The sequence below is a fragment of the Pan paniscus genome, chromosome 5 (assembly GCF_029289425.2).
Source record: "Pan paniscus chromosome 5, NHGRI_mPanPan1-v2.0_pri, whole genome shotgun sequence".
In the NCBI taxonomy this organism is placed as follows: Eukaryota; Metazoa; Chordata; class Mammalia; order Primates; family Hominidae; genus Pan; species Pan paniscus.
This window is the reverse complement of record NC_073254.2, coordinates 107745861-107761536: the sequence shown is the minus strand read 5'-3', so window position 1 is coordinate 107761536 and position 15676 is coordinate 107745861. Positions and strand designations below refer to the sequence as shown.

Below are 15676 nucleotides of genomic sequence, written 5' to 3'. Positions count from 1 at the left end.
AAGCCAACCTCTTTTTTAATGTGAAAGTTTTTATCTTGCCAAATTTTAACTTTTTTATTTTAGAACAAATTCTGTACAACATAAAACAAGAGTATAAACGAATGCAGAAGAGAAGACATTTAGAAACGAGTTTCCAACAGACAGATCCGTGTTGTACTTCTGATGCACAGCCACATGCATTTCTCCTCAGTGGACCAGCTTCACCAGGTAATAACATTTCTTGTCATTTACAAAGTTTATTATTTAGAGTGGGAAAAGTCTAATCCAAGTTGTCTTTAGTCATTTAAGCTACTGTATCTCCTCTGAGTTTTAAAAAAACATTTATACAAGTAATGCATGACATCTTAAAAAATAATATGGTACAAAATAAGGAGTTACCACTGGATTCCCACTAACCAGAGACAACCACCTGCATATAATATCCCCAAAGTGGACATCCTGTAAGTACTATGATTTGTAGCCTTTATTAAAAAAAATTAACAATAGGCCAGGCACGGTGGCTCATGCCTGTAATCCCAGCACTTGGGGAGGCCGAGCGAGGTAGACAGGTCACTTGAGGTCAGGAGTTTGAGACCAGCCTGGCCAACATGGCAAAACTCTGTCTCTACTGGAAATAGAAAAATTAGCTGGGCGTGGTGGCACGCGCCTGTAGTCCCAGCCCCTCGGGAGCCTGAGGCATGAGAATCACTTGAACCCAGGAGGCGGAGGTTGCAGTGAGCTGAGATCATGCCACTGCACTCCAGCTTGGGCGACAGAGTGAGACTTTGCCTCAAAAAAAAAAATAATACTGTATGCTCCTTTGTTAGGTATAGATGTACCTTGTCATGACTGAACACTTAATGATAGATAATTCAACTTAGAAGTTTTGCTGGTGTAGTATTTTAAGAAATATCCCCGTATACATACCCTGCCTCACACACTTGTCTTATTGGGATAGATTTCTAAAGGTGGATTGTTATTATTTTTTGATCCTGTATCTGTTTTTACCTACTTTTTGTTGGGGGGAATGTTTGCAAATAACCTTCCTTTTTTTTAAAAAAAAAAAAGGGGGGGGCGGGGAATAAGGGCTACTTGAAGCAAAGAGAAAGTTGAAGGTTTTGCTGAAAGAGAGCCATCAATAGTGGCTCTTATCTTTAGTAAAGTTCTCAGCAAAATAGCTTTTCTTGTGACAACAGTTGCCTTTGTTCAACGCTTTCTCTCCTCCCCCTAGCAAGGGAAGGAAAACCTGGCAGAATAAAAAAATTTGCGGCTGGGCACGGTGGCTCATGCCTGTAATCCCAGCACTTTGGGAGGCCAAGGCAGGCTTATCACGAGGTCAGGATATCGAGAACATCCTGGCTAACACAGTGAAACCCCGTCTCTACTAAAATCCAAAGAATTAGCTAGGCATGGTGGCAGGCGCCTGTAGTCTCAGCTACTGAGGTAGGAGAATGGCATGAACCCGGGAGGCAGAGCTTGCAGTGAGCAGAGATCGCGCCATTGCACTCTAGCCTGGGTGACAGAATGAGACTCAAAAAAAAAAAAAAAATCAAAGACCATAACATAGTCAAATAAAATTAGATTAGGAAACATGAACTTGTTCAAAACTAAATACTGCCATGCCCATTGTGGGGGCCAGGTATTAGTGGTTGAAACATAGAGGTGAGGGTTGGGCACTAGACTGTATTAGCAGGAAACCAAGATCATTATTTCCTTACTCACTTTACTTAGAAGATCAGTTAACTGGCAGTCTTAAGTAACAAAGCTGGGAATGTGAAAGTAAATTAAGATGGCTTTGGATAATTATGGAATAAAGCTGGTGTGCTTTGTTATTGTGGTATGCACAGTTCTAATAAGCATAGTTAACTAGCGCCTGCCATGCAGGTTATAAGGAGCAAGTTAAGAGAGTAAGTAATATTGGTGGTACCAGGGCAAATTCACAGAGCGAGATGAAGAAACAATTGGTAACGAATGGTGCACTTGAATATGTATAAAATACTTTTAGCAGTATTACAGTAGATGTTATTACTACAAAATATTTTCTCTTTTATTAAAAATATCCTAATAGGTATAAAAATGCTGAAGGAATATTTGAAATTGACAGATGCTGATGTTGCAGCTGCTTTGGGATTCTTAGTGTGATGACAGTGTAGTTCTATGGTATAGAGTTTTGAGCATAGCATTATCAGCTCAATGCTTGAGCTTATTTTTCCATGCGAATTCTTGTTAACTTAATGGGAATTAGTGGTCAATGAGTTCAAAAACCTTTAGAATCATTTATGCTTCTCCAGCAAAGTAGATTTCAGAATGTCTTGTTTTGTTTTGTTTTTGAGACAGGGTCTCACTCCGTTGCCCAGGCTGGAGTACAGTGGTGAGATCTTGGCTCACTGCAACCTCCACCTCAGCCTAGCCTGTAGCTAGAACTACAGGCACGTGCCACCACTCCCAGCCAATCTTTGTATTTTTATTAGAGACATGGTTTGCCATGTTGCGCAGGCTGGCCTTTAGCTCAAGGGTTCCACCTGCTTCGGCCTCCCAAAAAGTACTGGGATTACAGGTATGAGCCATCACACAAGCTAGGTTCCAGAATGTTTTTTAATCTTTTCTAAAAAGGATTCATGCTGTACCTTCTTTTTTTAAACATAAAAATTTATTGTGCCAACATGAAATTTCTTTTTTTTTTTTTTTTCTGAGATGAAGTTTCACTCTTGTTGCCCAGGCTGGAGTGCAACGGCATGATCTCGGCTCACTGCAACCTCCGCCTCCTGGGTTCAAGCGATTCTCCTGCCTCAGCCTCCTAAGTAGCTGGGATTACAGGCATGTGCCACCACGCCTGGCTAATTTTGTATTTTTAGTAGAGACTAAGTTTCTCCATGTTGGTCAGGCTGGTCTTGAACTTCTGACCTCAGGTGATCCGCCTGCCTCGGCCTCCCAAAGTGCTGGTATTACAGGCGTGAGCCACCATGCCCGGCGTATTTTCTTTTTCAATAAAGGAAAACCCCTTTCTAAAGGTGTGAAATGATGGTAGAATAATTACCAGTTCATTGTGTGTAGGCTGTTAAGATATTAATGGTATGGCTTTGAAGACTAAGTGTCTTTTTACAGGCATAATGATTTGTTATTCTGGGACTAAATAAAATTAAGTTTAGACCTGAGGTGTTCTTCATTCCTAGTGTAGGAAAGTAATTTAGTCACTAAAATACTTCATGGTATGGTATTTTCCAGAAAGGAGATAAGATGTTTTGTAATGGGACCCATGATTGTAATGTTTAAGTTTTATGTCTTTTTTAAATTTAATTTTTAATTTTTTGTTTTTATTTTTTTGAGACGGAGTTTCACTCTTTTTGCCCAGGCTGGAGTGCAATGGCGTGATCTCGGCTCACTGAAACCTCCGCCTCCCGGGTTCAAGTGATTCTCCTGCCTCAGCCTCCCGAGTAGCTGGGATTACAGGTGCCCGCCACCATGCCTGGCTAATTTTTTTAATGTATTTTTAGTAGAGGCAGGGTTTCACCATGTTGGCCAGGCTGGTTTCAAACTCCTGACCTCAGGTGATCCGCCCACCTCGGCCTGATTACAGGCGGTGAGCACCACGCCCAACCTTTCTTATGTCTTAAAGTTTTTTCTACTCACCTTTAGTCTTTTTTATCTTAATTACATCTTGCCGTGTTTTTCCAGCGTCACCAGCTGATGGAATTATTATTTTGGTTGTTTTAAGACTTGTGAAATGCTGTGCTTAAAATCTGATTTTAAAATGCTTTTATATCAAGATTGAAGAGATCCAAATAAAACCTCTTCATTTAGAAACTGCTTTATATCATGGCTCTAAACCAGGTGCTATTTTTTGTCTTCATTGTACATAGGGACTTCATCTGCAGCATCCTCACCATTAAAAAAAGAACAGCCCTTATTTACTCTACGGCAGGTTGGGATGATCTGTGAACGTTTGTTGAAAGAACGTGAAGAGAAAGTTCGAGAAGAATATGAAGAAATATTGAACACAAAACTTGCAGGTATGAGGTGTGTTTATTAGAGTTTCTGAGGAACTCAGTTGTGCGAAATGCATTTTCCACGTGTACTTTAATTTCACTTTCTATACACTAGTGCGGTATATTCTCTGAGAATGAGAAAATTTCAGTTCAGGAAAGAAAATTAACCTTCTTATAGCTCATGCCCGCCTTGGTAACCTCAGGAAAAGAGTATTGGCTAGCCGTGTAGATCAGCAGTAATATTAGGTACACTGTACTAAAAACTGATGTTAGTAGTTTACCTCAATTTGGTTGTGGATTTTTTGACTTTATATTTTTCATAACTTTACCATCAATGTAGACATTTAAAATATCTAATTGGCTGTCACTGTGTAAGTCATTTGAGTATCAAACTGCAGTCCTGTTTTAGTTACCAAAAAATTCAGTAAAATTTGATAATTTAAGTAAATAAAATTTATTATGTATGGTAACATAAATAGAATGTTTAGCCACAGATTTACTGTTTATATAGATATGTAAGCTTTTTTATTTTAAGGAATTAATATAGAGGTGTTAATGTAGAGAAGATAATTTGCTTAGATATATAACAACTTTTTCTGTGATACTTGATCAGGTTTTAGGTAGTGTTTTGTTGTTAGCTTTTGTTATCCTATTCTCATTGCAGTCAGTTGCCATTCGTAGACCACATACAATAACTTTCAGAGTAGAAAGGTCTTTTTATTGAAAGTCCTTTGTTTTTAATTTTTTTTTTTTTTTTTTTTTTTTTTCCTGAGACGGAGTCTCACTCTGTCACCCAAGGCTGGAGTGCAGTGGCGCAGTCTTGGCTCTACTTTCCAGGTTCACGCCATTCTCCTGCCTCAGCCTCCTGTGTAGCTGGGACTATGGGCACCCGCCACCATGCCCGACTAATTTTCTTGTATTTTTAGTAGAGACGGGGTTTCACCGTGTTAGCCAGGATGGTCTCGATCTCCTGACCTCGTGATCTGCCCGCCTTGGCCTCTCAAAGTGCTGGGATTACAGGCGTAAGCCACCATGCTTGGCCAATTGTTTTTTTTTTAAGATGGAGTCTCACTCTGTCGCCCAGGCCGGAGTGCAGTGGCACGATCTTGGCTCACTGCAACCTCTGCCTCTCGGGCTCAAGCGATTCTCCTGCCTTAACCTCCTGAGTAGCTGGGGCTACAGGTGTGTGCCACCATGCCCAGCTATGTTTTTGTGTGTGTGTGTGTGTGTGTGTTTTAGTAGAGATGGGGTTTCACCATGTTAGCCAGGATGGCTTTGATCTTCTGACCTCATGATGTGCCCGCCTCGGCGTCCCAAAGTGCTGGGATTACAGGTGTGAGCCACCGCGCCCGGCCTCGTTTTTTTTTGTTGTTGTTGTTGTTGCCCAGGCTGGAGTGCAGTGGTGCGATCTTGGCTCACTGCAAGCTCCACCTCCTGGGTTCACGCCATTCTCCTGCCTCAGCCTCCCGAGTAGTTGGGACTACAGGCGGCCTGCCACCATGCCCGGCTAATTTTTTTGTATTTTTAGTAGAGATGGGGTTTCACCATGTTAGCCAGGATGGTCTCGATCTTCTGACCTTGTGATCCGCCCGCCTCGGCCTCCCAAAGTGCTTGGATTACAGGCGTGAGCCACCACACCCGGTCCCAGCCTTTTTAATTGTTAGGAAATAAATAAATCTCACCTAGCCTTTATGTCAGGTCATGTGATTGGACTAAAACCTAGGTTTCCTGACTAATAAGTTGCATGCTGTTTTTATTTGATACACTATTAGTACTACTGAGGTTATGTAAGTGATTTTGTCAACTTAGAATTGTTTTACTGTATATTTTGTGTTTTCAGTTTATCTGGCTCTAATATTAAGGCATTTTACAAATGTAATTGACAAGTACCTTTATTTATAGAACAATATGATGCGTTTGTGAAGTTTACGCATGATCAAATAATGCGACGATATGGAGAACAGCCTGCTAGTTGTAAGTATTTCACCTTTGAAGTTATAAACTGAAAATAAGATTGTCTTTTAAGGAGAAGACATTATAATTATTTTCATACTCAAAAAGAGAATTCAACAAAATTACTGAGAATGTATGGAGGAAATAGGCAGCATAACTTTGCAAGTCTTTTGGTTACTTAAATACCTAGGGGCAAAATTGGGAATCAAGATCTAGTATTCGTTTGGATTTTGACCTGTATTTTACACTAATTTTCTTTTTCTCACCCTTTAGATGTTTCATGAATCACGTATCCTGCATTTGTGGGCTGCCTTGTTCCTTGTTGAGTTGTTGCAAGAGGTCCCAATTATGACATGCAGCAATGCCAATACCCCTTCTGTGAATACAGGTTATTTCAAGCTTTCGTCAGTGGCAACCACTCTTAGGCAGCAGCAACTGGTTTTGGAAATTTCCCTGATGTCAGTACCACCTGGATGTGGACCTTTGCTACCTGTATTAATACCAGTGGCCTCATTTTGCTGTATCATTACAATTTGGCTTCTTATATTAATGTTTGAAAAGGATTAAAGCTGGTATTCTAGAACATGCCCTTCACTGGTTGTGTAAATAAAACTGTAGAATGACACTTCAGATGAAGTTAGTGTGATTTTAATTGTGCACTACAACCGAGCTGTAACCAGTTACTAATTTTAGAATGTAATCCCAGGACAATATTAAGCAAATAGCCTGCAGTGCTTCCTGTGAAATAGTGAAGGAGGAGGGCATTTCTGTATTCCAGGACTTCTTGGGGTTTCAGAATGGGTTTATATGATTTTTTTTTTTTTTTGTAGTTTTATTTATTCTATCAGTCTTTTTAACAAATGTTTATTGCTGCATTTTTTTTTCCAGTGTATCATTGTTTTACTGCCCTTGTAGTACTGGAATTTAGTTGGAAGAATAAAACATTTACTTCTATTTTGCTTGTTTCTTAATGTACAGATGGGGTTAGTATTTGAATAAAGTTGGTGTTTTAAAACGTAAGCATTTTCCAGGAATCAGTGAAGTTAATTTTCTAAGATTTGAGTGCTATTTCAAAACACTGAGTTCTGATTCTAAATGCCTTCTTCTGCCGGGCGCGGTGGCTCACGCCTGTAATCCCAGCACTTTGGGAGGCCGAGGTGGGAGGATCACGAGGTCAGGAGATCGAGACTATCCTGGGTAACACAGTGAAACCCCATCTCTACTAAAAAAAATATATATATATATATATATATATATATATATAAATTCCTTCTTCTGTAACTTACTGCCTGATAGAATGTTACAGGTATTTTAATTGCTATAGAATTACCTCAGATATCAGTAGAATCCAGTTTTTTCTTTTAAGAACTTGATATGCAAAAGCATGATTCAGCAAATTTGACTCCCTTTCCATACATGGTTTCTAGACATAGCTTTCTTAGAATGAAGTAAGCAAAAACATGCTTCAGTGAATTCATTTGTTGAATTCTAGTAGCATATTTCCAAAATTTAAGACAATCTTAAATACACATTTATAACTGACCAAGTTAGAAGAAAAAGGAATTTTTTTTTTTTTAAGATAGAGTTTTGCTCTTGTTGCCCAAGCTGGAGTGCAGTGGCACGATCTCGGCTCACTGCAATCTCTGCCTCCCAGGTTCAAGCGATTCTCCTGCCTCAGCCTCCTGAGTTGCTGGCATTACAGGAATGTGCCACCACGCCCGGCTAATTTTTTGTATTTTTAGTAGAGACAGGGTTTCACCATTTTGGCCAGGCTGGTCTCGAACTCCTGACCTCAGGTGATCTGCCCACCTCGGCCTTCCAAAATGCTGGCGTGAGCCACTGCGCCTAGCCAGATCTTTTTTTTATTTTTAGCTTTGGTAATTACATTTCACCAATTCTCTGTTTAAAACAAGCCTAGAAAGTGGTTTCACAAGGTGCCCAGGCAATTTATATGCCAATTAGTGGTTGAGAAACATTGGTATAGCACAGGGTGGCAATAAGGTGCATAATTCTATGCCCTTCCCCCCCACTTTTTTTTTTTGAGATGGAGTCTTGCTCTGTCACCAGGCTGGAGTGCAGTGCTGCCATCTCGGCTCACTGTAACCTCTGCCTTCCGGGTTCAAGTGATTCTCCTGCCTCAGCCTCCCGAGTAGCTGGGACTACCGGCACGCACCACCACGCCCAGCTAATTTTTGTATTTTTAGTAGAGACAGGGTTTCACCATGTTGGCCAGGATGGTCTCGATCTCTTGACCTCATGATCTGCCTGCCTCAGCCTCCCAAAGTGCTGTGATTACAGGCGTGAGCCACTGCGCCCGGCCAATTCTACCCCCTTTTAATGGTCTAGAACAGAGATTCTCAACTTCAGCACTACTGGCAGTTTGGGCCAGATCATTCTTTGTCGTGGTGGCTATTGCTGTGCATTATAGGATATTTAGCCACATCTCTGGCCTCTACCACTAGAGGCCAGTTAAACCCCCTCCCACAATTGTGATAACCAAAGTGTTTGCAGACATTGCCAAATGTCCCTGAGGGACAAAACAGTTCCCAGCTAAGAACCACTGGTTAGCAGGATAGCCTGTAGTCCCAGCTACTTGGGAGGCTGAGGCACGAGAATTGCTTGAACTCAGGAGGCAGAGGTTGCAGTGAGCTGAGATCGTGCCACTGCACTCCAGTCTGGGTGACAGAGTGAGGCTCTGTCTCAAAAAAAAAAAATTTTTTTTTTTTTTGTTCCACAGCCAAATTTCTGCATTATCACTTATGCAAAAGTCCTAGCTTATGGGCTACTCTGACTTTAGATGGGTCCGGTAGTTGATTAGTCCAAATAACCAACCACACATGATTTCAATAGATTATTTTAGCTACCTAGGGATTCTGAATTCCCCAAATCCCTGAAATTGCTTGTAATAAGTATCTACAGAATTGTGTTAATAGTCATCTTATTCTTTCAGTAAAAGGCAGTACTGATACAGTACTGTACTATGATGTGTTTAGTAAATCTTTAACAAGTGCACATAGGTATAAGCGTTTGCACTTTTGGAAAAATAGGCAATCTGAGAAAAATAAATATTGGAGGTTTAAACTACTAAAGCTGTCTTTGGCCTATGGCAAGCACTTGACACGACCCTAAAGAAAATGGTAGAAGGTTCTCAGGCTCTACCTATCCCCAGAGACTGCTTTAGACAATTGGTGGGAGGGGAGAACTTTTGGAATCTGTTTAATATGCTGCCTAGGTGATTTAAGCAGCTAGGGTTGGAAATGACTTGTTTTTGCCCTGTTTGGGTTCTCTTTACTCCTTTCAAACTCTTATAGTAATTGGTATTAAATGAATATTCTACAAAAGCACCCGAATAGTCTGACTATGTCTACTCATGGATACATGGCTCCCACAATTCTCTTGCTCCTGCATTTGCCCCAGGTAAGGAGCACGAGATGCAAACCTATGTCTCAGGCAAAGATACAGCTCCAGCAGTCCTCTCCTCTCTCTACTGCATCTATTTTCTTTCTCTACTAAATCATTTCCAAAAGCATAATAAGCATGTTATTAAAAAATCTTTTGATCCTATATCCCTTGCTAGTGATTATTTTAGTGCTCCCCTTTATAAAAGCAAAACTGTTTTCTAAACTTCCTCCAGTTTATTACCCCTTCCTTTTTTTCACCAACTTTTGTTTTATTAGGAAAAGAAATTCAAACAGAAAAGTTGACTTTCCCACTTAAAATACTTCCCTAATTTAACATCGAGTCCTTATTTCAGATTTTTCCATGTGTCTCTTTTTTAAATAGCTACCCTCATTCCCCCAAACACGATTCAATTAAGATTCCTACTTTCTGGAAATACTAGGCCTGTTGTCTTGTTGAGTTTTTCTTTGTAGTGTCATTAATTTTAACTTCTGATATCCCTTTGAACTTTCTGTAAACTGAAACGTCTAAAGTTTTTGCAAGTTTCAGGTTAAACTTGTTGTGCAAGAGTGCAAGGTGATGCTATGGTCTCCATATTGCATCACAACAGTTACAGCTTTTCCAGGCTGTTAAGTTTGGACACTTGGTTAGGTCATCTGATAGGTGATTAGAGTTCGTCTCCACTCTGTTACTCTTAGTAAAACGCAGCAAAGATTTCCACATTGTTAAATCTAATCAGCAGCCAGCATTTGACCTTGAAGCACTCTTCAGTTGGCTTGCAAAATACTACACTTGTTTTGACGTTTCTCCTTTACTGGCTGCTCCTTCTCTGTCTTGCTGTTGGCCCAATCTTCATTTCCCTGCATTTTGCTAAAACATAGGTGTGCCCCCGAGCTTGACCTTGGGCTGCTTGCCTCCTCTCTTAGTACTCATCTTGGTGATCTCATCATAAGGACATCAGATTATATTAACCTCTTCATGTGACATCTTCAGTTAGGTATCTAGTAGACACCTCGAAATTTACGTCTAAAACTTATTTTTGCTTCTGAAATTTTTCCTCTCAGTCATCCTCAATCACTTAATGGCCACTCCATTCTTTGTTTCTAGGCAGAAATGGTCTTGGACTCCTCACATCCTTCATCTGATCTTAGTTCCACCTTAAAATATTAACATCTCTACTGCTATTACCCTAATCCAAGACACTATCATAGCTTGCTTGGATTATTTCTGTGGTTTCCTAACCGGTCTTTGTTTTGCCTCACTTTGTCTCCTCTCACCCATCCTATTCTACTCTCATAGCAACCAGACTGATCCTTTAAAAGTCTAAGTCTTGTTTAGATGGCTTCCTAAGTAAAAGTAAAACTTCACAAAGGTCTGTGGAGCCCTAAATTACCTGCACTCTACCCCACCTCATTCAATTCCTATTGAATTCCTCCTGCTCACTCTACCTTGTCCACATTGGCCACTTTTGCTGTTTTTCCAGCATAGGATTTTTGTTACTGCTAGTGTCTGCCTAGCATGCTCTTCTCCCACAAAACTTCATGGAAAATTTTTTCACCACTTTTGACTTTTTGCACAAACGTCATCTCAATGAAGCCTGCTCTGACCACTCTTTTTAAAATTGCAGCCTGACATCCTGGTGCTCTGCCCTGCTGCTGCTTTGTTTTACTTCCTCTGCTAAACGCAGTGAAGGCAGGGTTCTTTGCTCACTGGCATACAGTGCCTGGCACATGGCACATGCTTGGTACTTTTTGAATGTATTTCACCCTACTTCGATTCAGGGTTTTCAGATCAGTATTTCATTAAATGAAAGATTTAGTAAGGCAGAATACTTCCTTTGTAAGATATTTTGGTAGAGGTTTCCTGAATTACAGAATGGACACAGAATTGAACTGGCATTTCATAGGCTGTCTTGAGGGTTTTGTGCTCCATTAATGATTACCACAAAGGAGCTTCATGTTTTAATTTTATAGCTCTTTTGTGTATTCATTGTGAAAATAGGGCAGTTTTCGACTGGGCACGGTGGTTCATGCCTGTAATCCCAGCACTTTGGGAAGCCTAGGTGGGTGTATCGCTTGAGCCCAGGAGTTCAAGACCAGCCTGGCCAACATGGCAAAACCCCATCTCTACTAAAAATACAAAAATTAGCTGGGCGTGGTGGCACACACCTGTGGTCCCAGCTACTTGGGAGGCTGAGGCAGGAGAATGGCTTGAGCCCAGGAGGCAGAGGTTGCAGTGAGCCCAAATCGTGTCACTGCACTCTGGGTAACAGAGCGAAATTCTGTCTCGAAAAAGAAAATAGGGCAGTTGCCATCCTGCTACTTTCTTACATAATCTTTAGTGAGGAAAGTCAAAGTGGTTCAGGGCATGACATGCGTTTATGTTGGATAAATTCAACTTAGTGCCCAGCAAAGGAAAAGTAAGGCATGGCTACTTACTCTACTCAGTGAATCTGTGCCTTATATATGAATCTGCTGGTCTGTGTGAGGCCAGTTCCTCTGTACCTTACAGTGTAAAAAGCATCTTGCTGTATGAGTGTTGTTCAAAGTAATAGTTTCTAAACACTGACAATTTTATCTGGTGCTCATATGCATCATTTGAAACTACATTGTACGTAGTGATGGTGTCCTTGTATTGGAAGACCTTCCCTGTTGCCAACTTTCTTACCTTAAATAGATGGAAAAATCATTAAAATCACCTATTCTTTCCCTAGATTTGTACCAACCATTGTTTAAAAAATGAAACACATGGTTGGAGGCAAGACTAGAAGAAGAATGACTAGAATATTGCGAAAAAATATTGAGCTAATTGCTATGAAGGTAAATCATGGAATCTCAGTGACTTAACATGAGAAATTTATTCTTTGATCATATTCATTTGGTGGGCTGTGTTCCACACCCTCACTCAAAGACCCTTAGAATGACAGAGGCTCTGTCTTTAATACATGGATTCCAAGGTGTCAAGGCTTCTATTTGTCCAGTTGCTTTCTATGGTAGTAGTGGTACTTGTGTTTGCATATAATAAATTCCTTAACAAACATTCAAGCTGACAGTCCTGTGTACATATGTACAGGTGTTTACATTCTGTTGAATAAGAAATCCTGGCACCTTTTAAATGAAGATGAAAAGATACCTAATCTAACTTAACTACCTACGCTGGTCATTGTCTTTCCCAAAGCTGTGCAGGGCTAGGTGCTTTCTGCTCTGACTTGCAGTTGATTATTTATGGTACCTTGGGGTTTCCCCTTCCTTTTAGCCTTGGCAACATTTTGACATTTTTTGAGATATATTTCATCTAGCTTTTGTTTTGTTTTGTTTTTGAGACGGAGTTTCACTCTTTCTGCCCAGGCTGGAGTGCAATGGTGTAATCTCGGCTCACTACAACCTCCACCTTCTGGGTTAAAGCGATTCTCCTGCCTCAGCCTTCCATGTAGCTGGGATTACAGGCGTGTGCCACCACGCCCAGCTAATTTTGTTTTGTTTTGTTTTGTTTTTTTTTGATACAGAGTCTCGCTCTGTCGCCTAGGCTGGAATGCAATGGTACAATCTTGGCTCACTGCAACCTCCGCCTCCCAGGTTCAAGTGATTCTCCTGCCTCAGCCTCCCCAGTAGCTGGGATTACAGGCGCCCACCAACACGCCCAGCTAATTTTTGTATTTTTAGTAGAGATGGGGTTTTACCAGGTTGGCCAGGCTGGTCTCAAACTCCTGACCTCACGTGATCCGCCTGCCTCAGCTTCCCAAAGTGCTGGAATTACAGGCGCGAGCTGCTGTACCCAGCTCATCTAGCATTTTTATGTGCTTAAAGCAGGGAGTGAGGTGGGGAGGGTGAGCAGCTACCCATTAATGTCATCTCAGCCCACCACGCTGCCAGAGGTCTAAGGTGTTCTTTATTCTAAGCTCATATTAATACCTCCTTTTACATTCCTGAATGAAGGAGGTTTGATTATGCAGGCTGAATATCCCAAATCCTAAATCTTAAGTGCTCCAAAATCTGAAACTTTTTGCGTACTGACATGCTCAAAGGAAATGCTCACTGGAGCATTTTGGGTTTTGGATGCTGAACCGAACTTGTTAAGTATAATGTAAATATTTCAAAATCTAAAATCCAAAACACTTCTGTTTCCAAGCATTTTGGATAACGGATACTCATAAAACTCTTCAAAGCCTGTGAGCACACACACGGGCACACACACATAATCCTGCAATGACATAGTTCTAAGGTTTGCAAACCAAGTTTTTTCCGGACATGGACTTTTCCCCCATATCTGCATGGTAATTTTGTATGTTAGTGAGTAGTCTTAAAGTCCCATAATTCTCTTGGGAGTAGAGCATTAAATAATGAACTTTAGCTATCTTTGTTTCATTATGTCTTGCTGAGTTTCTGCCATAGAAGAGATCGAGATGTCATTTCATCTGGGCCTTACTTTGCTCATCTGAGTTGTATTTGTTTGGGATGTGATTTGTAGAGGCCTTACTGGCTCCATGACAGGTCATCCCGAAGTAGAATATTTACTGCCTAAATAAAGCCAAACAGTTTGGGACTTTTTTTTTGACATGGAGTCTCACTCTGTCACCCAGGCTGGAGTGCAGTGGCCGATCTCAGCTGACTGCAACCTCCGCCTCCCGGGTTCGAGCAATTCCCCTGCCTCAGGCTCCCGAGTAGCTGGGACTACAGGCATGTGCCACCACACCTGGCTAATTTTTTGTATTTCTTAGGAGAGATGGGGTTTCACCTTGTTGGCCAGGATGGTCTCGATCTCCTGCCCTTGTGATCCACCCGCCTTGGCCTCTCAAAGTGCTGGGATTACAGGTGTGAGCCACCACGCCTGGCCTTTTTTTTTTTTTCTTTAAAGTTGTAAGACTACAGGAAATGGAGAGGCAGAGACAGTTTTGGAACCTATGTAGTCACCAGGAGAAACAACCTGTAAGATATTCATGTTACTTACTGCCTACTACACTAAAGTAAGGAATGCCAATGCAGGGAATTGGGAGAGGAGGAATGAGGACTGCTAAAGCAACTGCAAATAATTTATACTCCTGGATAACGGAATTTATTACATTTACATACTCTAAGTTCAAGAATGATTTACTCACAATTTAGTAATGACTTTGTGGAAAGTACAGTAAAATGTGTGAGCAGTTTTAGTTACATATTTGTTGGAGTCTAAAGTACTCCACAGGTGTTAAACATGCCTGTTTGGGGTTAGCAATGTACTTTTCTGGTTAAACATCAATGGGGGTTACACATTTATCTTCTCAACAAAACAGGCTCCTCTAATATATGTACATATGACTGGTCACCTTTTTCTCTTAAGCTAAATGTGATAGTTCTGGCTTTGCTTATTTGCTTTCTAGCAGCCTCCCCATGTTAGTCTTGCCACATGGTCAGTCTTCTGTTTGGTAGGTTTTATAAATCCTAAAAGTTCTAGTTCAGAAACAGCTCTAATAAACCGAGCACTGGAGGCTTTAATTAAGGAAACTGGCCATGCTGTATTTTTGACAAAAAGGGATTAAAATCTCAATGTTAAAATACTAGTTGGTAAAATGAAGTAGATAGTTCAGATATAAACTCCTAAATTAAACTATAACTGTTACTGGAAAACATTAATTAGAATCCACTATCAATAAAACATAAATGGAAAAGTACTTAATGCTTCCTAAATCTAATGTTCTACATAGTATGGAAATTGCTCCCCGCCCCCACTTCTAAACGTACATTAGAAAAATAGAGAATTCAGACCAGGTCAGTGGCTCACACCTGTAATCCCAGCACTTTGGGAGGCCGAGGCAGGCAGAACACCTAAGGTCAGGAGTTCAAGACCAGCCTGGCCAACATGGTGAAATCCCATCTCCCCTAAAAATACAAAAATTAGCCAGGCATGGTGGCAGGCGCCTGTAATCCCAGCTATTTGGGAAGCTGAGGCAGGAGAATCGCTTGAACCCGGGAGGTGGAGGTTGCGGTGAGCCGAGATCGCGCCACTGCACTCCAGCTTGGGCAACAATAGCAAAACTCTGTCTCAAAAAAAAAAAAAAAAAAAAAGAATTAGGCCGGGTGAGGTGGCTCACACCTATAATCCTAGCACTTTGGGAGGCCAAGGCGGGCGGATCACAAGGTCAGGAGTTCGAGACCAGCCTGGCCAACATGGTGAAACCCCGTCTCTACTAAAAATACAAAAATTAGCTGGGCTTGGTGGCAGGCACCTGTAATCCCAGCTACTTGGGAGGCTGAGGCAGGAGAATTGCTTGAACCCAGGAGGCGGACGTTGCAGTCAGCCAAGATTGCACTACTGCACTCCAGCTTGGGCGATAGACGAGACTCCGTCTCAAAACAAAACAAAACAAAACAAAAAAAACAAAA

General features: G+C 41.1%; 2 protein-coding genes across 9 annotated transcripts in view; one reads left to right on the top strand and one right to left on the bottom strand.

The window, feature by feature from the left end:
• The window catches only part of AKIRIN2 (akirin 2), a 29928-nt gene extending 23056 nt beyond the window's left edge, over window positions 1-6872 (top strand). Inside the window, exons 2-5 of the mRNA XM_034962503.3 lie at window positions 64-207; window positions 3840-3989; window positions 5868-5939; window positions 6192-6872. Of these exons, the coding sequence (XP_034818394.1) occupies window positions 64-207; window positions 3840-3989; window positions 5868-5939; window positions 6192-6202 (377 nt within the window). The 3' untranslated portion in view covers window positions 6203-6872. The remainder of the gene's footprint in view (window positions 1-63; window positions 208-3839; window positions 3990-5867; window positions 5940-6191) is intronic.
• ORC3 (origin recognition complex subunit 3) overlaps window positions 3987-15676 on the bottom strand; it is an 86079-nt gene continuing 74389 nt past the window's right edge. For 4 of the 8 annotated variants that reach the window (XM_008976470.4, XM_003822860.5, XM_014345424.4 and 1 more), the window contains one exon: window positions 14347-14775. In XM_008976470.4, coding sequence (XP_008974718.1) covers window positions 14670-14775 — 106 coding nt within the window. In that variant the 3' untranslated portion in view covers window positions 14347-14669. Of the gene's footprint in view, window positions 4094-14346; window positions 14783-15676 lie in introns of those variants that run through there. The other 4 variants (XM_034962502.3, XM_063604951.1, XM_008976471.4 and 1 more) reach the window with 2 other exon arrangements.